The following is a 22,530-nucleotide window of genomic DNA, read 5'->3' on the forward strand; positions in this document are numbered from 1 at the left end:
CACCCCAGCGGGAAGCTTCAGGGGGCCGGGAGCGCTGCTCCCCACAGCGCTGTGGTGAAGCCTGCACAGTCCTCGGAAGCAGCCCCTTTGAGAGCCCACAGCCAGGCCAGGGCTGGTGCCTCCAGCTTCACCAGGGTGGCCCCTGGAGTGGCCCCAGGGTGGGCACTCTTGGCCCCTGGATGATGATGTTGGCTCCAAAAACACCGCCATCCCTCCCCCATCTGGACTCGGGCTTCATTAAAATGATTAAAATGGGCCAGAAGAGGGGCACACAGCCAGGCTCAGCCTTGGCTTCTGCCCGGCCACATGCCTGCTCCCGGTGTAGGCAGACCAGAGGCCTGCCATGCCCCTGGCGCCTCTGCCTTCTGTATCACAGCCGGGCAGCTGACCTCTTAGCCCTCCAGTGGGAGAGACTGGACCCTTCTCACCTGGCACCTCTTCGGTTTTTCAGATAAAACAGATGGAGACCGAGGAAGCCCGGCTGAAGCACGAGGTCCAGGACGCCAAGGACCAGAACGAGCTGCTGGAGTTCCGGATCCTGGAGCTCGAGGTGGGCCGCCGGCCGGCGCCGCGTGGCCGCAGGGCTCCAGGCAGGCTCCTGTCCTGGGCCTTCAAACAGGAACCCCCAGGCCAGGGTGGAGAGGCAGGGGCAGGTGGCAGTAAATGGCCCATCTGGGCCACATGCCACCAGCAAGGTAGTGACAATAACCTGGGTGTGAGTGCTGAGGTCAGCGCCAGGAGGGGACCGAGCAGAGCAAACCTGAGGACAGCGACTGCGCCACACCTGGGGCCCCACACTCATCACTGTGGCCAAGGCTGCTGCAGGGGTGACTAGAAGTAGGGACAATGCCCAGTCCCCAGCCGTTGGCCCCGCAGACGTTTATTTACCTCTTGCTCAAAGAAGCCTGTGAGTGGAGGCAGAGGATGCCCCTCAGTGACCAGGCATCTTCCTGCATTCTGCCGTCCCCATGTGCTCCAATGCCCTGCAGAGGGAAGAGGAGCCAGGATCCATGGGGAAGAGCAGGATGGGCATGACGGCCATGTCACATGCTCACCTTGCACTGCCAGGGTCTGGGCACTGTGGCTCACCTGGAAGTGGTCCCAGCAGGCTCTCTCTCTAGTGGGCAGTACCCTACCCAGAGACCAGGTGAATCCCCCGCTCAGAGTCCTCCCACCCCCTCACTGGAGGCCGGAGGGCTGTGTGGCCACTCCACGTGGATGCTCATCCCTGTGGCCTCCTGCCTGTTGTCCAACCTGTGAAGGGGCAGCACCATGAGCCCATATTCTCCAGGGCTCACTCTATTGGGCGTGGTGGTGACTGTTCACCTGCAGCCTCTCCCTGAGCCTCCCGACAGCCCCTGGGTTCACCAATGGGTGAGCAAGTGGCTCTGGGGTGGACCTTACCAGGGCCACATGGCCAGGAGCTTGATGGAACCAGTGTTTCACCCACCTATCTGGAGTCCGCAAACACACCAGGGTGGCTTTTGGGCACATCCACCAAGATGTCCACCACCCGGGCCTCTGCCGGGGCTGGGTGTGCAGAAACACTAGATTCCCTGGGTGGGCTGGACTGGTCCCTGAGCCCCAGCATAGACTCCTTGGAGGAAAGAGACAGGGAGAAAGTGGCCACCATGCCCAGCCTTCTGCTCTCTGTCTTAGGAGAGGGAGAGGAAGTCGCCCGCCATCAACTTCCACCACACGCCCTTCGTGGATGGGAAGAGCCCTCTCCAGGTGTACTGCGAGGCGGAAGGCGTGACGGTAAAGCCCTGCCCCTCCCTCTCCATACCAGCTAGCCTACCCAGCTGCCACTCACCTACCCTCTCTTGCCTCCTAGGACATCCTGGTGGCAGAGCTGATGAAGAAGCTGGACATCCTGGGGGATAACGCCGTAAGTGTATGTTGCTCTCCTGACTTGTGCATGCCTCCTCATGCCGCTCAGCTTCTGTGACTTGTGCATGCCTCCTCATGCCACCACCTCGTCCAGCCTCTGTGAGCCCCATTCAGCCCCACCACAGACTGCCCTGCCCAAAGGCCCTTCTTGAAGCAGAGAGCCTGCTTGGAATGGGCCCCCTGCATTTGGGAGGAATCTGCTCCTGGTCACTCTTCCCGCACTCGCTGGGGCCTCTGCTGTGTGCATGCCTGGACCTCCAGCTAAGAGGACTTCAACTCACATGTTTTCCATTTCTGGAATCTCCTTCAGATTTTCAGTGGGGATGGGGATGTTGCTCATAGACATGCCAAGACTCTTGAGGGTTCCCACTTCCCTGATTTGGGAAAAGAAACAGAGTCCATAGATAATCCCCAAATCTCATTTGGGGCAGAGTTCCAATTTCTGTCAAACTCCTCAAAATAATATTAATTACCAGTGGGCAATGTAATTGCACTACTTCACCCCCATCCATTCATCCACAATCCAGTATCAATCAGTCCATCCATTCATCCACCACCCACCATCCATCAATCCATCCACACACCCACCATCCACCATCCATCAATCCATCCACACACCCACCATCCACCATCCATCAGTCCATCCATTCATCCACCATCCACCACCTATCAATCCATCCACACACCCACCATCCATCAATCCATCCACACATCCACCATCCATACATCCATCAATCCATCCACACACCCACCATCCACCATCCATCAATCCATCCACACACCCACCATCCACCATCCATCAGTCCATCCATTCATCCACCATCCACCACCTATCAATCCATCCACACACCCACCATCCATCAATCCATCCACACATCCACCATCCATACATCCATCAATCCATCCATACACCCACCATCCACCATCCATCAATCCATCCACACACCCACCATCCACCATCCATCAGTCCATCCACACACCCACCATCCACCATCCATCAGTCCATCCATTCATCCACCATCCACCACCTATCAATCCATCCACACACCCACCATCCACCATCCATCAATCCATCCACACATCCACCATCCATACATCCATCAATCCATCCACACATGCACCATCCACCACCCATCAATCCATCCACACACCCACCATTCATACATTCATCCATCTTCCATCTGTACACCATCAATCCATCTGTTCCCTCCATCTACCCATCATACATCCAACCTGCATGGTCCATCCTCCATCCACATACATACATCCATATATACACCCTTTGTCTCTCCATCCATCTACCCTTCGTCTGTCCAGGAATCCATCCACATACATAATACATACATACATATAGACATCCTCCATCATCCATCCACTCTCCATTCATTCACCATCCATTCATCCTTCATCACTCATTCACCCATCATCTATTTATCCATCCATTCTCCTTCTACCCTCCATCTATCCATCCACCATCCTCCATCCACCTATCCATATTTTCATCCTCCTTCTGTCCATCCATCCATGATTCATCCATTCCCTATTCACCTATTCATCCTCATCCATCTGTCATTCTATATCTATCCACCCACCATCCCCATTCATCTATTCATTCATCTATTTATCCATCATCTACCCAGCTATCCTCCATTCATCCATCCTTTACCGATTCATCCATCCATCATCCATCCACCCTCCACCCATCCACTCTCTGTTCATTAATTCATTCGTCCACCCTCCATTCATCCATCCACCATTCATTCATCCATATATCCATTTACCAGCCTCCACCCATTATCCATCTATCTATATATCAATTCACATATCAACACCTCCATATTATTAATACATCTTCTATCTGTCCCCCATCTTCCCTCCATTTATTCATCCATCCATCCATCCATCCATCCATCCATCCCTTTCACCTGTCCTTCCATCCTCCATACATTTCCCCACCCCTCAGGGCCTTGTATGGATAGGGATCCCTTCTCTCCTTACTGGCCTATCACCTGGAGAGCAGTGAGAAAGGCCCGGGGGCTGACCTGGCTGTGCCTGCCCCTCCTGAGGACCTGGTGGCCCCATCACAGCTGCAGGTGGTGAAGCTCTACCCCAGAGTCGGGGTGGCTGGGGTGTGATACACTCTGGGGTCCCCCGCTAGGAACCAGTCCCCATCATGGGCCCTTGGGAGTCGTATTGGGCACCCTCTGATTCACAGCTAGAGAAACTGAGGCTCTAGAAGGCGCCTGGGTCACAGAGAGGATGGACTGACAGCATCAAGGGACAGCTCTGCCTAGTTCTGTTTCAGGGCTCCCTCCAGTCCACAGCTGTCCACTCAGGCTCACCACTTACCGTGACTGTCCTGGAGCCATCACACAGCCTGGAGGTCACTCTCACAGAGCACAGGGACCGAGGAGGCTGGGGACCAGAGAACAGGTGGTCAGCTTCACCCTCAGAACGTCCCATGGAGAGCCCAGGCAGTTCCTCGGATGAGCCAAGGGGTCTCCTTCAGGTCTTAATGTGCAGTCATTTTTAGATTTTTTGGTTGTTGTTAGACACAATACCTCCATTTCTATTCATTTTTATGTGGTGCTGAGGATCCAACCCAGTGCCTCGCACATGCTAGGCGAGCACTCCACCGCTGAGCCCCAGCCCCAGCCCCTGTGCTGTCTTTTCAGTCAAACTGCATATGCTCCTTATGACTCAGGTCTTCACTGTGGATCCTGAGTCACAGTTTCCTCCTATGGCCCCTGCAGCTGGCAGCCAGACCCTGATGCAGGCAGCAGCTGGATCTGAGAGTGCCCATATCCTCAGGGGAAAGTCCTTGGGCCCCAAAGAAAGATTGACCCTGCTGAGAAAGACCACCCAGCTGTCCCCTCTGGATTTAAGCATTCATAAAAAATGCAGGAAAAAAAGGGAAAAAAAAACAAGCATTGAAAGCATTTCACAACCAGGAATATTTGATCTTCTCTAGAGGAGGGGGCATAGGCGGAGCACTGACTTTAAACAAAGAAAGGGTATACTAAAGGCCCACCCACTAGCCAAGGTGCCCAGCTCGACCTCCTAAACTTTCCTCACTATGGAGATGTGGTCAAGGTCCACCCACTAGCCTAGGTGCCCAGCTGATCCTCCTAGACCTTCCTCACCATGGAGATATGATCAAGGCCCACCTGCTAACCTAGGTGCCCAGAAGATCCTCCTAGACCTTCCTCACCATGGAGATATGATCGAGGCCCACCTGCTAACCTAGGTGCCCAGCTGATCCCCCTAGACCTTCCTCACCATGGAGATGTGGTCAAGGCCCACCTGCTAACCTAGGTGCCCAGCTGATCCTCCTAGACCTTCCTCACCATGGAGATATGATCGAGGCCCACCTGCTAACCTAGGTGCCCAGCTGATCCCCCTAGACCTTCCTCACCATGGAGATGTGGTCGAGACCCGCCTGCTAGCCAGGGTGCCCAGCTGATTCTCCTAGATATTCCTCACCATGGAGATGTGGTCAAGGCCCACCTGCTAACCTAGGTGCCCAGCTCATCCTCCTAGACCTTCCTCACCATGGAGATATGGTCAAGGCCCACCTGCTAGCCTAGGTGCCCAGCTGTTCCCCCTAGACCTTCCTCACCATGGAGATGTGGTCAAGGCCCACCTGCTAACCTAGGTGCCCAGCTCATCCTCCTAGACCTTCCTCACCATGGAGATGTGGTTGAGGCCCACCTGCTAACCTAGGTGCCCAGCTGATCCCCCTAGACCTTCCTCACCATGGAGATGTGGTTGAGGCCCACCTGCTAGCCAGGGTGCCCAGCTGATCCTCCTAGATCTTCCTCACCATGGATATGTGGTCAAGGCCCACCTGCTAACCTAGGTGCCCAGCTCATTCTCCTAGACCTTCCTCACCATGGAGATGTGGTCGAGGCCCACCTGCTAACCTAGGTGCCCAGCTCATTCTCCTAGACTTTCCTAATTCTAGCAGTGAGAGGATGAACCGAACGCACCAGAGGGTATAGGGTAGAGGGCAATAGGTATCAAAGCCCGAGCAGGTATCTCAGTAAGAGCATCTCTTTCTGTGGCCCTGCTCCCCTGTGTCCACCCCTCAGCCTCTCTGTGCATCAGTCACTCAGCTCCATCCGGGAAGGTGCTGCCTCTGACTTTGCCTGTGTTCTGCTTTTGGATGTAGAATCTGACCAATGAGGAGCAAGTGGTTGTCATACAAGCCAGGACGGTCCTGACCTTGGCCGAAAAGGTAAGGTGCAGAAACTGGGGGACGGCTGGACTTCTGCCCAGGGAAAATCCTCTGCCTGGGAAGGGGTTAGAGTGTGGCGGGGTCCCTTGAGTTCCGTCTGTCCCAGGAGACAGGCATCCCTCACACAGTGCCTGCCATGCATCTCTGCAGAGGGTAGATCATCCAGACACACCAGATGCCAGCTCTGCCTCGGTCCCCTCCCAGAGACTTGAAGCTGGGTGGAGTCTATGAGATGGACCTCCAGGACCTTTCTCTGGGGCTGTCCAGTCCACCCACCTGCTCCTGGCCCCACCTCTGGCCACACCTACCTTGGGGCTGCTGTCAGCACCCTTCTCTGCCTCCAGCAGCAGGGGAAGGGGTGCCTAGCCAATGGGGCTTCCAGGAAAGCGCCCACCCTTCTCCACCTCTCCTGGCAGGGCTCTGCAGAGGTGTCTCTTCCTGCTGCATCCCAGACCAACATCCATCCTCTCCCAGGGGCCAGTATTCCTGGACACTAGATAGGGTGTGCAGCGGGTCTAGACCTGCTGGGTGTGCAGAGCCCATGTTGGGGCCAGCCCAGTCCTGACTCCCTTCCCTGAACCAGGCCTCCCTCCATCCTCTCCCAGGTTGTGTCCATGGATCAGGGGGAGGGGTGGCTTAGGTATCTCTAAGAGTGGCCCAAGGGGACTCTGTCACCTGCTCATTCTGTTTGTGCCCAGTGGCTCCAGCGGATTGAAGAGACAGAGTCAGCACTGCAGCGGAAGATGGTGGATCTGGAGAGCGAGAAGGTGGGTGGCATCTCCCCCTCTACGTGGCCCTGTATCACATCCCAGGACTGGATGCCCGAGGCCCCGCCCTGGTTCTCCGTGTTTCAGGAGCTGTTCAGCAAACAGAAGGGCTACCTGGATGAGGAGCTGGACTACAGGAAGCAGGCCTTGGACCATGCCCACAAGGTAAGGGGGACCAGGCTGGGGGACTTGCTCACACACCCATCCCTGGCCAGAAAGGGGTCCACCTCTGCCCTTCTCCCTCAAGAGCACCAATGAGTGAGTCCTGAGGATGTTTACTGCCCTGCTAACAAGTGGTTCAACCGCCAGCAACAGCACGGGCCCATGACCACTCCAACAGGGTGTGGAATGAGGTGATAAGACAGAACTCACTGGAACAGCACCTGTGTCGATAGGCTTTTTGTCACCATGACAAAATACCTGAGAAACACAGCTTAGACGGGTGTGTCTTTTGGCTCACGGTGTCAGCATTGCAGTCCACAGTTCCTTGACCCAGCACTGTGGGCTGGTGGTGAGCAGGACCGTGATGGCAGGGAGGTGTGGTGCAGCAGGGCCACTCACCTCACTGTGTCCAGGAAGCAAAGAGAGTGTGTGCCTGTGTGTGTGTTAGTCAGCTTTCTGTCACCCAGAAAGAACAACTTAGAGGAAGAGAAGTTTACTTTGGGCTCATGGTTTTAGCAGTTCAGTCCACAGTCACTGAACAGCATTGCCCGGGGCCTGAGGTGCAGCATGGCAGAAGGCACAGAGGAGGAAAGCTGCTCGGTTCACGGCACCCAGGAAATAGAGAGCAAGGCAGGAGCAGGGACAAGATACAGTCCCTAAAGCACATCCCCAGTGACCTGCTTCCTCCAGCCCTGCCCTACCTGCCTAGTCATCACTCAGTAATCCACTCACGTTGTTAATCCATCGAGTGGACTAACTACCAGTGAGGGCCCGACTCTGATTCAGCCTTCATCTCTGAACGTGGCTTCGCTGCCCAACACATGCTGCGCTCCGAGCTCAGCTGGCTTAGCCACTTGCCAGCAGAGGCCTGAGTCCGTGACTTGGCTTATCATGGCAACTAAATATATTGGTTCCTGTCTCCTGGAGTCATTGGGAGAATAAAGGTCACTATGTGAAGAGCAGTCATGCTGGCCTGGTCCACCACCGCTGTCCCGGTTTGGGAATAGCAGCTGTTTCTATTGTCCCCACCAGGCCCAGGGGGCTCTTCCTGAGCTGAGGGTGGACTTCCTGGGGTCTGGGGTACTCCCTCTGCTGGGTGAGGTCTCCCAGTCAGGGAGGAGGGTGGCCTCCTGACCTTAGAAGGCTCTCAAGTCTGTGTGCACCTCCCTTGTTCAGGGGGCAGGGGGATGTAACAGAGATATGCCCTACCGAGGACCAGAAAGCGCTGGGTCCCCAAAGCTGAGTGTCTCTCTGAGGCCACACACACTGACTCACAGAAATAGGCACCTGCCCAGCAAGGCCCTGCCCTCCAGAGCAGCCTGATTGCCGCCTCACCTGGACCTTTATAAACACAGGCTTGGTGGAGAAGGCCCGAGTGCACACTGGGCAGGAGAACGTCCTTTCACAAGGGGTGGACTCGGCCTGGAAGGAAGCCTGAATCCTAAGCATTGCTGCCATCTGTGTAGCCACTGTCCCCCCCCCCCCCCCCCCGTCCTCCTGAGGGGCCAGGGAAGCCAGTGCCCTCTGCTGGGGTTTCCGCTACAGACGCCTGCTTGTCTGCAGGGGTGTGGTCTGGTTCCACTTAGTCCCCTGTGGCCGGCTGAGCACAGGGAACTTCCAGGTTGAAAACTAGGCTGGAGGACTGAGTGGTGGTGATGACGGTGGTGGGCACGGTGGTCCTGCTGAGGGGGAGGGATGGGGGGACGGTGGTGACAGGGATGTGGTCAGCCACTTTGTGGTGCCATCCTTGTTTTTGACACTCAATGTGTGAGCATGGCTCTTTTCACTGTACGATGAGAGTCTGCTGTCATATTTTGTCTGTCATTCATGAGGACCACAAAGAACGATCTCAGAGTGACCTTAAGTGAGCAGTGGTCTGTGGGTCCCTGGGTTCCCCCACATCCTCTGTGGCTCTGCAGGAGGAAGACTGTGTGGGTTGCTGACGGTACAGACCTTCTGCACCTGGAGCAGGCTGTGGGGCCGTGTGGTCTTGCTGAAGTCAGAGAGGCCTGTGGCTCGTGCACTGGTAGAGTCCTTGTCAGCCGGGGGTGGTGATCAGTCTCCTCCAGCAGGCGTGGGCCAAGCCTCTGTGACATTGATCCCAAGGTCTCCCTCAACCATTCTTGTTCTAAAAGGCCGGAGCTCAAGGAGCGGCTGAGTACAGAGCACTTTCCTGACATGCTCAGCCCGGGTTGTCCCCAGCACTGCACAAGCACATGCGCACACACAGCTGAAGCTCATCTTAAGTACATTAAGCCCCTCTGCTCTGAGCGGTGGTGATCGATGTGAGCTTGAGTGCAGGACAGCAGGGACATTTATTTTGTGGCCATCAACAACAATACCATGCAACGTGTAATAGGCCCAGAAGGAGTTGGGTTTTTTTTTTCATTTCCTAAAATTTTTGCTCAGCCAAAGGGATTTTCACAATCATTTGCCTGCAGAGAAGGGAACACATGTTTCTGAATGAAGAAAGGGCTATCAAAATGAGAATTCTGGTGAAAATTTGAGACTTGTTTTCCTAAAGAGCTCATCAGGTGGCTGGGGCTGTAGCTTAGTGGCAGAGCGCTTGCCTCGCACACATGAGGCACTGGGTTTGATCCTCAGCACCACATAAAAATAAACAAATAAGGATATTGTGTCCATCTACAACTAAAAATATTTAAAAATAAATAAATAAATAAATAAAGAGCGCATCAGAACTCTCCTGCAGAGGGCGCTCTCCAGACCAAGTCCACACCTGGGATCAGGGGCTGAGCTGGCTGATGGGGAAGGGGAAGGCGTCCCTGCAGGGATCCACGGAGGTCCCTCAGTCCCATACTGGAGATTTGAGAAAGGAGGGGGTGTGCCCTGCTGAGAGTCCCCACCCTGTGTCAGGACCTGCTCCCTGGCCATGCTGCCCGGTGACCCCCAGCCTCACACTCTGACTGTCGGGGTGTCATCCCTACCTGGGGTTGGGTCCTGGCTCAGACTCCACCCGTTAGCTTCTCCTCCCCTGGGTTCTTCTGCTGGACAGGAAGGTGGCCCACGGGTTCCAGGGCCTCCCCCAGAGACCTGTGGGCACACTGTGGCCCCTGACTGCTCAGCCCTCCTCCCCAGGCTGGCGGTGACCTGGCCTCCCTATTCTTCCTGAAAGGTGGGCTGTCCAGCCCCGGGGAGGGCGGGTCACATCTGGGAGAAGGTGGGGACTGACGCGCCTCCCTCCGCCCAGCACATCCTGGAGCTGGAGGCCATGCTGTTCGACGCCCTGCAGCAGGAGGCCGGGGCCAAGGTGGCCGAGCTGCTGTCGGAGGAGGAGCGCGAGAAGCTGCAGGTGGCTGTGGAGCAGTGGAAGCGCCAGGTCCTGAGTGAGCTGCGTGAGAGGGACGCGCAGATCCTGCGGGAGCGCATGGAGCTGCTGCACCTGGCCCAGCAGGTGCGCAGACAGAGGCCAGAGGCCTGGGTCCCGCCTTCCACAGGCCACCATCTAGTGGCCACGCCCCCGGCCAAGCCCTCTAATGCCCATACCCTGCCACGGCCCTGGCCTCCTCCAGCCTTCTGCCAGACTGCCTTCCCCGCCAGAGGAGGTCCCCATTGCCTTCCGAGACCCTGGTGGGTCCCTTCTTTCAGAGCGCTGCCTCCCAGGTGTCCATGGTGCTGCCCCTGATGGCAAAGCTGTGGTCTGGGACAGTGGCCGGCCAGTCTCACTCTAAGGGAAGGCCAAGAACCCTGGTGGCCTGTGTGGCCCTGATGATTACCATGCTCCCCAGCTCCCATGGGAGTGCCTGGAAGGGGCTCCTGTGGATGCGTTCCATGCTAAGAACACCCTGCGAGGGTGCAAAAGGTTCAGATTGCAGACCTAGGTCAGCTGCTGTGTTGGTCTCCTTGGTCTCCAGGGTGGTCAGGGTGAGGGTGGTTGCTGCAACCCCCTCGCTCCATCAAACAAGCTGTGGTCGGTGCTCAGCTGCTCCCAGGGTTCCTTCCAGGGTCCCAGGCTCTCCTTGGGACCAGCAGTTATGACCGCAGCCTCCCTTTGCTCTGCTGGAAGAGCCTTGGGAAGGACAGTGGACTGACTCCTCACCGTCACCTTGGGTGTCTGGCTGCCTTCCTGCTCCTCCTCCTCCTCCTCCTCCTTCCTCTTCCTCCTTCCTCCTTCTCCTTCTTCTTTTCCTATTTGCTCAGTTTCTCAAACACTCTGATTATTGAAGGGTTTCCTCCTCCTACCATTGCAGAGAATTAAAGAGCTAGAAGAAAGAATAGAAGCTCAGAAGAGACAGATCAAGGAGCTGGAGGAAAAGGTAACATGAACTGCAGCCCTCCTCTGTGCAGCTCCTAGATCATGGAGACAGAGTAGCAGGTCCCTCCCACCAGAGCCAGCAAGCGGCCTTGGCCACCCTCCTGTGCCAGGGTGGAGTGGAGCAGAAAGGGGCACCAGAGTGGGAGCTTCCAGGAGCCTGGGTGGGGAGACAGGAGCTCCCTCCAGTGAGCTGGCCTGCAGCCGCAGTGGGCATGCTTCCCCGGGCCTCAGCTTCCCCGGGCCTCAGCTTCCCCCCTGCAGCGGTGTGTGGTGGTCGAATGGCCCAGGGCCCCTCCAGAAGTGCTGGGTGGTGCTCAGACCCTGGACCCTCCACTGACACTGGCAGGCGCAGGCCGCCGTCAAGGCCCCTGTCACGGCGGAGGCCCACCCTGGCTCTCGGGGTCGGCTTCCCTCAGGGCCCTTCTTTCTCTGCATGCAACTTGGGGGCTGGTTCAGTGGTTTCTGGGGTCAGATATTTTCTCAGCAAATGGTACTGCTTGTCGGACAGGTTTCACCAAAGTGACCAGCTCCAAGAGTGAAGTGGCCAGTGGGACCCCCATCTGTCCCTTCCAGGGGGAACAGGAGACTGTCATTTGGACAGGGCCTCCCTAAGATACACCTTGGATGCTCCCTGCCCTCCAGGAAAGAAAGGTCCCTCCAAACAGCAGCCGGCCACAGTCCTTCCCACCACCCAGCCGAGCCCTGTCTGCCCCTCAGTGGCGATCACTGCCTTCTCTGAGGGGCTCCAGTGCTTCAGCTGTCCTCATCTGGGTGCTCAGATCCACTGTGAGGAACGGGTCCTAGGGCTGCTCAGGGCACTACCTGTAAAACAAGGTTTCCTTCAGGGATTGGGACACTGGTAAGGTCCAGAGGGGACACAGTTCTTGGGGCACAAACCTCAACGAGGCCTAGGTCTCCCCAAACCTGTGTCAGCTCCATCATGCTCTCCCCACAGGACGTCTGTTTGTGCTCGACACCAGAGCAGCTCTAAGTCCAGGGCATGGGTCTAAGTTTAGCTGAAGTAGCTCTTCATTGCCAGGTTTTCTCTAGAAGGGTCTGGCTTTGCCCGCAAGGTGGGGCTTCAAAACTTGAATCTCTGCAGGGTGTCGTTGCATTTGATGGCTCAGAGTGGCACCATGACCCAAGTCTTGTCAGGAGATCTTGTTTGCCAGGCACCCAGAATCCGTCTGTGAGGCTGCAGCCACCACAGCCGCCTGCTTGTTCTCTTTGCATAGACCCCCAGTCCCCAGAGACTCCTCCCCCCCTGTCGTGCAGGAGCCCTGGCTGTCCACACCCCTGACCCCCAAGAGGCTCACCCTGCCCTGCCATGCTGGGGATGCACTGGGTGTGGGGACCCTGCTGCACACACCTCTGACCCTCAGGTCAGACACCTTGTCCTGCCATGCGGAGGACCTGGCTATCCACACCTCTGACCCTCAGAGGCTCACTTGTCCTGTCGTGCAGGGGAAGGGTGGGTGTGGGCCCCCGCTGCACACCCAGCCCAGCTCTGGACGGTGCTGGTCCCTGAGTGCATCCTGGGGTGGCAGCACCCTGGTTCCCCACAGTGTGCCCTGAAGGTGCCAGCCCTCCCCAGCCAGCCCCCGTCTTACTGCCTGAAACCGGTCATTTCTTGCCAGAAGCTCTACAAACTCTTTTTTTTTTTCTCTCTCCTCTGTTTCCCCATCCTCCCTTTTCCTTTTCAGTTTTTATTTTTGTTCTTATTTTTCTCCCTAGCTTTCATTCTCTGGTCATAGCTGGCCTTGGCCCTCTGATGTGGTGAGTACCTCACAGGCTGCATTTGGGACAAGGGTCCCGCTCTGCTTTGGAGAGACCACAGTGGCTCTTGCCCACAGGCACCTGCCTGCCAGCAGTCTGAGAAGCTGGAGGGCCCCTCCAGGACCTCCGCAGCCCCTTAGAATGCCACTATGCCCTCCAGAGCCACAAGTCCCTCCCAGGGTAAGGTCCACCAAGGGTGCAGGGCAAGCCTGCCCCAGGGTTGGAGACCCAGCATTGGACAATAGACAGCCTCTTCTGCAGTAGAACGGTTACTTTATGACTTTCCTTTATCTTTCTCTGGTAGCTCCCCAGCACCAGCCTGGGTCCTGCATCCCCTGACACATGGGCTCTCCCATAGCCACATGAACGGTAGCAGCCCACGGGCCTCTGGCTGCCTGGTCACCCCTTCCCGCCCACACCAGATGAGCAGGCCCAAGGGACACAACATCCTGTTTTCTTGGTCTGTGGGCCCCAGGCTCCAAGGGTGCCGAGAAGGCCCTTCCTGGAGAGCAGTGGTCGCCCTCCCAGATGGCCCCTGCCCCTCTGATTCCTGTGCTCTGCATCTGTGTTTTGCAGTCCCCCTCAGAGTCGGACCACTGTCCTTCAGCGGAACCAGAGAGTGGTGGGTGCTGGCAGCGAGACAGGACATTGCATCTCATCCCTGAAGACCCAAGAGGGTTGATGTCTGCACAGCTGTCTTGTGGAGGACGAGGGGGAAGGGACACCAAGTGGGGGCCACTGTCTGCTTGGGATGAGCCAAGATTAGAACTAGTTTTGCTGACTGGGGCTTCTCTGGGAGAGGCCTGGCCTTGGCTGCTGGGCCCTGGGGTCCCTCCTCTCAGAGAGCAGTCCCCATCCTGGTCACGAGGATGTGTGACATTCCCTGCCAAGCAGGGGTAAGCCCGCTCCTGCACGGGAGCAAGCCCTGGGCCACCCTCCTCTGGTTCCTGTGGTAATTGCTAGTGTTCTTGGAGGAAGATCTTCAGAAACAACATAGGCCTGTCCCCAGGAGAGGGTGAAGCCCCTGGTTTCAGTGATGACCGCATTCAGGGAGGGTTCATCGGGGACAACCCTAGGAGGCTCCCGGGCACCTCAGGTGCACACAACGCCAATGCTGTGACCCTTGCAGAGGTCCTGAGCACTTGCAGAGGACAAACCCACACCTGCCCTTGTTCTGTTTCATTGCCATCTCTGTGGGGACAGATGAGGGCTGTGGCCACTGCTGAACCTCCTCACCCCACCCCAAGACATGAAGGCAGAAGCCCCTGAACTGCTGGCCAGGAGCACAGTGGCCCACCAGAGCAGGATGGAGAGTGTGGGGAGCCCAGAAAGGACCCTGCCTCAAGGAAAGCACACAGAAAAACAGCCGAGGACTGTCGCCCACACACCCAGCCCAGAGAGCCCTCTGCAGGGCCTGAAGGCTACCATCCCCACGGGAGCCAAGGCTGCCCCGTCCAAAGCATCTGCATGCCAGGAGCAGGCCCAGGGGAGGAGACAGCAGCACCTGGCTTTCGACGGACCTCAGAGAGGAGCCCGGAGTCCAGGGCCTGCAGGTGAGGTAGACAGCTGTCCTCTGGGAGGGCCTCCTTCCTGTCCTGTTTGGTGGCCCCAGTGTGGGTCAATGTGCCCGCTGCTTCTACTCTTCAAAATGTGAATTGGGTCTCCCTCTGCCAGGGAGCCGGGTGTCTCCACCTCTGCCTGCACATGCGCAGACCCCCCTCCTCTCCTCATGCCCACGCACACCCCAGCCCCCTGCCAGTGCCCTTTGGGGGCCCACCCGAGCCGTCCTGTCTGCCAGGGTAGGCTCCAGCCCCACCCACTGCCCCCAGAACCTTTATAAAAGGAAGCTTCTGCCTTGTCTTGGGGAGCAAGCTGTGCTCGTGGCCCTGCCCCCACGCCCGCCTTGACGGCCTCTGGGGCACTGAGGGGCTCAGCTGACCTCAGGCGCCTCCTCCAGTCCCTCCAGACAGGAAGCAGTGCAGCCGCCAGCCCTGGGCTGCCGAGGCAGCTGCCACTCAGTGAAGCTGCACTGAGTAGGTGGCGCACCCTGCCACCGAGGGCTCCTCTGCCAGCCCTGGTCAGTGGGCAGCACAGCCAGCTCAGATCCTCCTGCCAGGCCCCTCTGGGAAGAAGCTGGCTGGGAGACTCCTGAGCCTTTATCCCTGACCAGTTACCCCTGGCTACCTCCAGGCCACCGAAGGGACTAGGCTGAGAGTGTCGTCTGCAGCTGTGGCTCTGCGTGACCCTCTCAGCATGGACTCCCACAGACCCCAGGCCTGGTGGGGAGCTCCTCTCTGGCCCCCACTGGCTGGGGCCGGGGTTCCTGTGGAGAGTGGAGGGAGATGTGCTGGTGGGGTGGGTAGGTGCACGGTGGCGGGCAGAACCCCGACACACGTCCCCAAGTGGTACAGACTAGTCTCTTCCCAGCCGGCGCTTCAAAGTGCTCTCTCCTTCGCGTACCTCCCTCCGTCGTCCCTGTCCCCAGCCTCAGCACCAGTGGCGGTGTCGGTCAGCTCTGTCAGGCTCCGCGGCTGCAGCAGGACCAGGGTGGGCAGGTTTCTGGCTGAGCTTCTCTTTACAAGCAGGGTTTCCTAGTGGGGGTATTTGGAGTCCCGTCACATGGCCTGGGGGAGGTGAGCAGGTTCTTGGGTGGCAGAGGCAGGCCACCCTGTGAGCCTCTTGGTGAGGGTCCACCTCCCCACCCATCCCCATCTGAGGGCCATGGGCTCCTCTCCAGGACAGGCAACTCTGCCCAGGAGAGGCGGGTGTGAAATGGCAGGAGGAGAGTAACACCCATCTGTCCAGTGGGGCTGATCGGTGATGCTCCCTAGTCTTCTACGGTGCATTCTGGCCATTTCTTGTGTTGGCCCCGGGTGCAGGGCAGTGTGTGGTCCTTGCATCCCACAGCATTCACAGGCCCTAGCCAGGACACTCACCTAGAAGTTTGTTCTAGAAGGCAGCAGGACACGGCCTGGCCCAGCCCTTCTGGACATGCCACTGGGAGCCACACGAGGGCGCTCGAGCCAACCAACTTGCTGGACTTCTCACCAGGACCGCCTTCAGAACCCCCAAAGCCAGCCTACCATGCAGGGTGTGCTCAGCAGCACACTGCTAGCTCAAATTGCACTCTTGGCCTCTCAGGTTTCCTGCAGGCAGGGCTGGGCCCCTTCACAGGTGCCCTCACCCATCTCCAGGACCTGGGCATTGATTGACAGCTTCTGTGCTCAGAGCCAGGACCTGGACCCAGAGATGACTTGGACCATCTGCTCCCAGCATGCTCATGTTGGGGTGGTCAGGGTGGAGGGGGCACACGGTTGTCAGGGAGGGACAGTGGAGGTCATGGACACAGAGAGATGGGTAGATGGACGACTCTCAGCTCAGGGGCTGTCACACTCCCAGCAGCCTGGGGCCAGGGTTGGATGCTGCAGAGGTTTGTTGATTTCCTAAGCACTATTCTTGAACCTGAAGCACCAGAGTGTCCCCTGGCCCCATGTGGGGAGGGCAGGGCTGGGCTGTGACATGGCCAGAAGGGCAGCTGGTTTGCCCAGCAGGCTGCTCTATCCTGGGTTCCCTCTCAGGACATTCAGGTGGCCAGGCTCCAGCCTGAGCGGGGGATGTCAGGAAGAGCAACCTCCATGCCTTACACTGGAGTGTTCTGCTCTGTAATCCTGGCTCCCAGCCCAGGACCCCAACCCCGCCAGCCAGAGAAGGCACCTCTCAGGTCACAGCAAACACAGCACAGGAAGCTCCTGTCCTTTCCAGTGAAGAAGTTCCTTTCACCTCAAGTAGCTGTGGAAAAACTCCTTATTTTGGAATAGTTGTAGGTGCCGAGTTGCAAGACTAGAGCTCAGAGCTCCTGTAGATGCTTTGCCCAGCTCTCCTGAGCTGGTTCCATGCAAAGCAATCATAATGCCTTCCAGAGAGCCGGTCAGCGGGCTGGACCAGGTCTGCCCGTCCCCTACTGCAGCCCCCTTCCTCCTGCAGGGTCCACGCCACACTCAGGCCACTGTCTCTTACTTTTCCTCCCCATTTCTACCTGGGCTCTTGCTAAGAACAGGCCATGTGTAGGAAGTTCCTCAACCTGTTTTGCCGGACACTTCCTCTTCCTCATGATTTGCATGAGGTTGGTGATGATCCTCAGTCCATCACGGGGTCAGGGCTGAGGTCAAGACGTTTTATCATTAGTGACATTATCCTTCATTCCTTCATTAAGAGGGAGCCTACTGGGTCCCCTACCTAATAGGTGGCCTAGGTAATCATACACATAGTAGGGGAGATACACCGAGGCCGTGCAAATACCCTTTCGTAAACTCTCGCGCTCCGACTCAGCAGCACCCAGAGCAGAACTCCTGCAGTGAGGATCCCTGCCGGGCTGTCGGGGCTGCCAACCCTGCTCCTCCTGTCTCATTGAAGAAAACCTGTCCCTCTCCCTGTTCTCTTCTTTATTCAGTTCCTGATGTCTGCGTGGCGATTCATTTATGTTGTAGGTTACAAAGCCCGAGAGTTCCCTTGATTGGCACCTGTGTCCTCAACCCACCTCTTCCTTACCTGAGCACCTTCTGCCAGTGTCCCTGCTGCAGGCCTGGAACCCACCCCTCCCAGGGAGCTCTGGTCCTTTCTGCGGGGAGAGTGTTTAGAAACAGGACCTCCAGAGCTGGTGTGCTCTTTCTGCTGGGGACATCGTTTCTCAGGGACAGAGCTTGAAACACGTTACAGAAACCTAGGCATCCACGTGTCTGTCTGTCCTCCATTTACTGTCGTCCCTCATCTCTCCACCCATCACGTGTCTTCACCCGTCTCCATCCACCTGTCTGTATCTATCGATCCATCTGTAATCACCTGTGTCTGTCCATCGCTACCGTGAGAGGCGAGTGCACGATGCCCGGCTCCGGGCCACTCAGACAGAACCCACCCCACTCTCCCGGGTCTAACTTCTTGGTGGAGGCGGCACGTGCTCCCACCCCACACAGTGCCTGCTTGGTCCTTCATTGCCAGCACCCAGGCAAAGTTGTGCCAGCGTTGCTAACCATGCCTGTCAGGGGCCAGTTCCGTGGGTAGGGTGGGGTGGAGTGGATGTGTGGCTGTGTCCCTGGCCTCAGTCTCCGGCAGAGACTGGAGACTAGCCAGGTCAGTCCCCACCCTCAGGAAGTCACGCTATCTGCTGGTGGCCCAGCTAGTGTCCTTTGTTGTCCTTGCAAGGTGATTTACCGCTGCCTGACAGTGGCAAGCTTCAGCGTGTGCTGTGTGGTGCTGGCCCTGGGTCTTGACCGCGCCCAGCACTCGGACCGCCACAATCCGGGCATGGACGGGCCGGTCCTCCAGACACTTCCTGCCACCCCTTGCCACCAAACCCTGCCCCTCTCCAGGCAGCCTGGGCCTGTTTTCCTCCCCTCCAGCCTTGCCGTTTCTGACTCGCATAAATGGAACCTCATGGTGCGTGGCCTCTGTGCGCCTATCAAAGCCCTCTTGGGTTGCTCTGAGCAGCCAGGGGCCAGCCCTATGTCCTTTCACCCCTGTGTGGCATTATAGCCCATGGAGGCCTGTCCAGTCTCTACCTGGAGGTCACCTGGGTGGCTTCCAGCTTGGCTCAGTGTGACTAGAACTGCTGTGAGCATTCGTGTGCAGGTTTTAATGTGAATGTGAGTTTTGGCTTTTGGTGTTGGTTTGGAGGATTGAACCCAGGGATGCTCTATCGGGGCTGCCAATACCCCAGACCTTTTTATTCTGATGCAGGGGCTTGCTGAGTTGTGTAGGCTGGTCTCACACTTGCACCCCACCTGCTAGGATCACAGGTGTGCACCACACATGGATGGATTGTTTCTCTTAGGTAAGGACCTAGGATTGGATTGGGTTGCTGCATCCTGCAGTAAGCACAATCTTAATTTATAGGAAACTGGTTGCTGCACAAGCCCATCGACCCTTCACACGGTCATCTTTCTGTTTGTTCTTTGTCTGTTCTAATAGGGCGGTGGCAACCTCTTATTTGGTTTTAATTTCTATTGTTCCTGTGACTGATCATGCTGATCGATTTTCTTTGGTGAAATATCTGTTCGAATCTTTTGCCCACTTTTGGACTGAGCCCTATGGGGCCTGAGTCTCTATACATCCCCAACCCACGCATTAATCAGATGGACAGTTTAAACATATTCCTCCCAGGGGTTCTTTAGTCTTTTTGTTCCCTTAGAGTGTTTTATGAGCGGCAGAAGTACTTAATTTTGAAGAAGACTGATTTATCACCTCCCCTAATGGCTTTTTGGAAATCCCTGCCTTACTTGAATGTGGCTTCCTTCTCCTGGGCCTCCTTCTCCAATGTGTGGCTTTGTCTTACATGTGAAACAACTGTGATCCTTTTGAGCTGATTTTTGCATATGGGGCACAGTGCAGGTTGAAGTTCACTTCTCATGGGGTGGCTGGTCCTCTGTGTCCTTGTCCCCCACCCTCACTGCAAAGAATTCTCCCTCTTGAATGAGCCTCTCTGCTTGGCTGGACAGAGCCCCTACTCTGTGGTCAGCACGTCCTGGAGCAGGTGTCCATGTTGCCACACACTGGGAAGCACAGTGAGACAGTGGCCACTGCTGCGCCCATGCTGGCCAGCCAGACTGGTCCACTGGGTCCTGGGGGCCGGGAAGGCTCTCCAGGGACTGTCCTGTTCCAGCTGAGAGTCTGGAGCTCAAGATGTGGGGAATTGACTGTCAGGGAACTTGAATCCACAGCGCCTGGCGGAGCCGGTGCCTGAATGCCAATGAGCAGCCCTGCCCTTCTGGGCATGTCGTGGACGGCTGACAGGCCCTGCCCTTCTGGGCTTGTCGTGGATGGCTGACAGGGCACAGGCCCCAGTGGGCCAGGAGCGGTGGCTGCTTGGTCAGCGTGGAAGTGCAGGGATCAGCTGCTGCTGCTCAGAATGTACCCATGATTAATGAGCATTGTGTGCGTGTGGGAGAAGAGCCTTCATGTAAAAAGACTAGTATTTTCTCCATCCTAACCATAGAAAATTCTTATTGAATTCATATGTATTGTTAAAAAAAAGGCACGTAAGTGAGCTGCTTAGGAAAGGTCCCCCACATGTGGACTGTCCATCTGCCAAGCTGCTGCACTTAGGAAGAACTGTTCTCCGGGCCCTCCTGGGACAGGCCAGCCTGGGTCTCTTGGCAGCAGGGACAGGGACTCTTCTAGGGTGGGGGGCAGGGTGCGAGGGATCCCAACTGCCATCCCTGTGAGTGATGCCCTAACCATCCACCTCAGGGGACGCCTGTGGTCAGGGCAGCTTTGTCAGCCTGGACAGAGCCCCTGCTCTGTGGTCAGCACGTCCTGGAGCACGCCAGACATGGACATGGGTCTGTTCCGGCCAGACATGGGAGCGTCAAGGAGCTGAGCCTGAGGGCAGCTGAGGCAGGTGACCGGTGACAGCCTATGCAGTCAGCCGCAGGCAGCTTGGTGGGCTGGCTGCACTTGCCACTCAGAAGCAGTGGCCAGCCCCTCCCCCGTCCCTCACCACAGGAGCTCCCTCAGGTGACCCTGCTGCTGGTGCCTGCCACAGGCTTGCTGTAGTCCGTGACAGCCACTGGGTGGGCTGCTCTTCTGTGTCTGTGGCTGTGTGGGTCCAGCACCCACCTCTAACATGGGATTCATCCCAGGCCCTCCCCAGAGCATTGCAGCTGACACGTGGTTTCAAATCTTTGCTTAAAAGGTGTCTTTTGGGTGTGTTTGTTTGCACTCCGTGTGCTGAGATTCACCCAGCGACAGCAGTCGACGTGACTTCATTGGGACGTTACCTCTCTGCTGTTGCACCCTCTGGCCATTCCCGCCTCTGTGAGTGATGCTCCTTGGATGTCCTCGCGAAGGTGCCCCTCCTGGAGCTGCAGGGACACGCGGAGGTCCAACTTGAGGGGCTGCCCAGACCCTCTCTGGCTCAGCTTGGCTTCAGGCTTTCATTTTTGCCCTTTGTTCAGATACTTGTGTTTTTACCACACAGTAAAGATGATTCCCAAATGTCACTGGGGCCGTTTGCACAAAGCCTCAGACAGAAGTTGAATAACTGGCTGGAATCCGAAGGCGCACCCCGCTTCCCACGGCCCTGTGGTCAGGTTCCCTCCTTTCAGCTGGGAGCTTCCGGCCTGCAGGCCAGCTGTCTGCTGTCCACAATGTGCACATCTTGATCTGAGCATTAATGGACCCTTTCATTATGCAGCCATGAGGCCATTAATAAGTCACGTCACTCTTAGAGAGCCAGTGACAGGAAAGGGAGCTGGGCACCCCTCCCAGGACTGCACGCAGCTGCCTGTGACCCAGATAGGAAAGGAAGCCGGGAGCTGAGGGCGACGGGCAGTGGGTGTGTGCATGCGCTTGTGCCTTGGGGTGTGCGTGGGGTGGGGGCCAGCTCTTGGGACTGGTCATGTGCATGTGCATACACACACATCTGTGCGTATGGCTGTGTGTGTCAGCACCACCGTGCTTTAGGTGCTTGTGTGTGGTCAGGCAGAGGCCTAGGAGGCTGGGCAATGGAGTCAGTCTCCACTTGAGCTCTCCTGACTAGCCCCAGGTCCTGTCCCCACATCAGAGCAAGCCAGCTCCTCTCTCCAGGAGAGTAGGGCCATTGCCTGAGGTGCCCACCCTGGCCAGGGCACTCTGGGATAATGCCGGCTTGACAGGTCCCAGTGCTTAGGTGGTTGGCGACAGGATCACAGGCAGAGTTGGTGAAGGCACCAGCCTTGACCCATCCCTGTACCATGAACAAAGCCCAGAAGCTTCTGTCCTGCCACCATGCTGGGATGACCCCTTCTCCTTCCCCGGGCATGGCCCTCACCCTAGTAATCCTCCCGTGAGTCAGTGAAGAGGCTTCTGTGCAGGAACAGAGCAGTGCCCCCCTGCTCACAGCTGAGTGGCCGTGAGCAGGCGGGTGGCAGAGGGGACTGCGGTACAGGGGCCGTGTTTTCTGTGCCTATGTCCCTGCCCTCAGAGGCCAGGCACATGCATAGGCACACCCCAAGGAATGGCCCATTTCCATGCACTGCCAGTGTGGACTGAGCCCCGTCGGTGGTCTGGGCCCTCAGATCAGGACTCACAGCTCAGAGCAGCCTGGCTGCCTCCCTCTGCCACAGTCAGAAGCCATCTGTGAACAAAGAGGCTGCAAGAAGCTTTCAGCCACCTCTCAGCCAAGCAGAGGGAGGCAGCTGACCGCCAGGGCCCTCCTGGGCAGTGTGGCCACAGAGCCACGGCCATGCCATGCTGCAGGCACACCCTCCCATAACCAGCACAGGCGGGGGCAGAGGCACACAGCATGTCCTCTCTGGGAGACGCTGGCCCAGCCCTCAAGCAAGGGCAGCTCCAGCGTGCCTAGCACTCTCCGTCCAGCCTGGGGCCCCGCTCTCTCTCAGTCCCCTGTGCTGGGCTGCCTCCTGTCTCTTCTCTCCCCTCCTCTTCTCGTC

General features: G+C 57.3%; 1 protein-coding gene across 1 annotated transcript in view; it reads left to right on the plus strand.

Moving 5' to 3' along the window:
- JAKMIP3 (Janus kinase and microtubule interacting protein 3) overlaps positions 1–14,473 on the plus strand; it is a 64,248-nt gene extending 49,775 nt beyond the window's left edge. The window contains exons 13-21 of the mRNA XM_081268376.1: positions 452–550; positions 1,660–1,758; positions 1,835–1,888; positions 6,062–6,127; positions 6,826–6,894; positions 6,982–7,059; positions 10,265–10,468; positions 11,265–11,330; positions 13,682–14,473. Coding sequence (XP_081124502.1) covers positions 452–550; positions 1,660–1,758; positions 1,835–1,888; positions 6,062–6,127; positions 6,826–6,894; positions 6,982–7,059; positions 10,265–10,468; positions 11,265–11,330; positions 13,682–14,005 — 1,059 coding nt within the window. The 3' untranslated portion in view covers positions 14,006–14,473. The remainder of the gene's footprint in view (positions 1–451; positions 551–1,659; positions 1,759–1,834; positions 1,889–6,061; positions 6,128–6,825; positions 6,895–6,981; positions 7,060–10,264; positions 10,469–11,264; positions 11,331–13,681) is intronic.
- Positions 14,474–22,530: the final 8,057 nt, after the last annotated feature.

The sequence above is a fragment of the Spermophilus citellus genome (assembly GCF_964194105.1).
Source record: "Spermophilus citellus genome assembly, chromosome: 15".
In the NCBI taxonomy this organism is placed as follows: domain Eukaryota; kingdom Metazoa; phylum Chordata; class Mammalia; order Rodentia; family Sciuridae; genus Spermophilus; species Spermophilus citellus.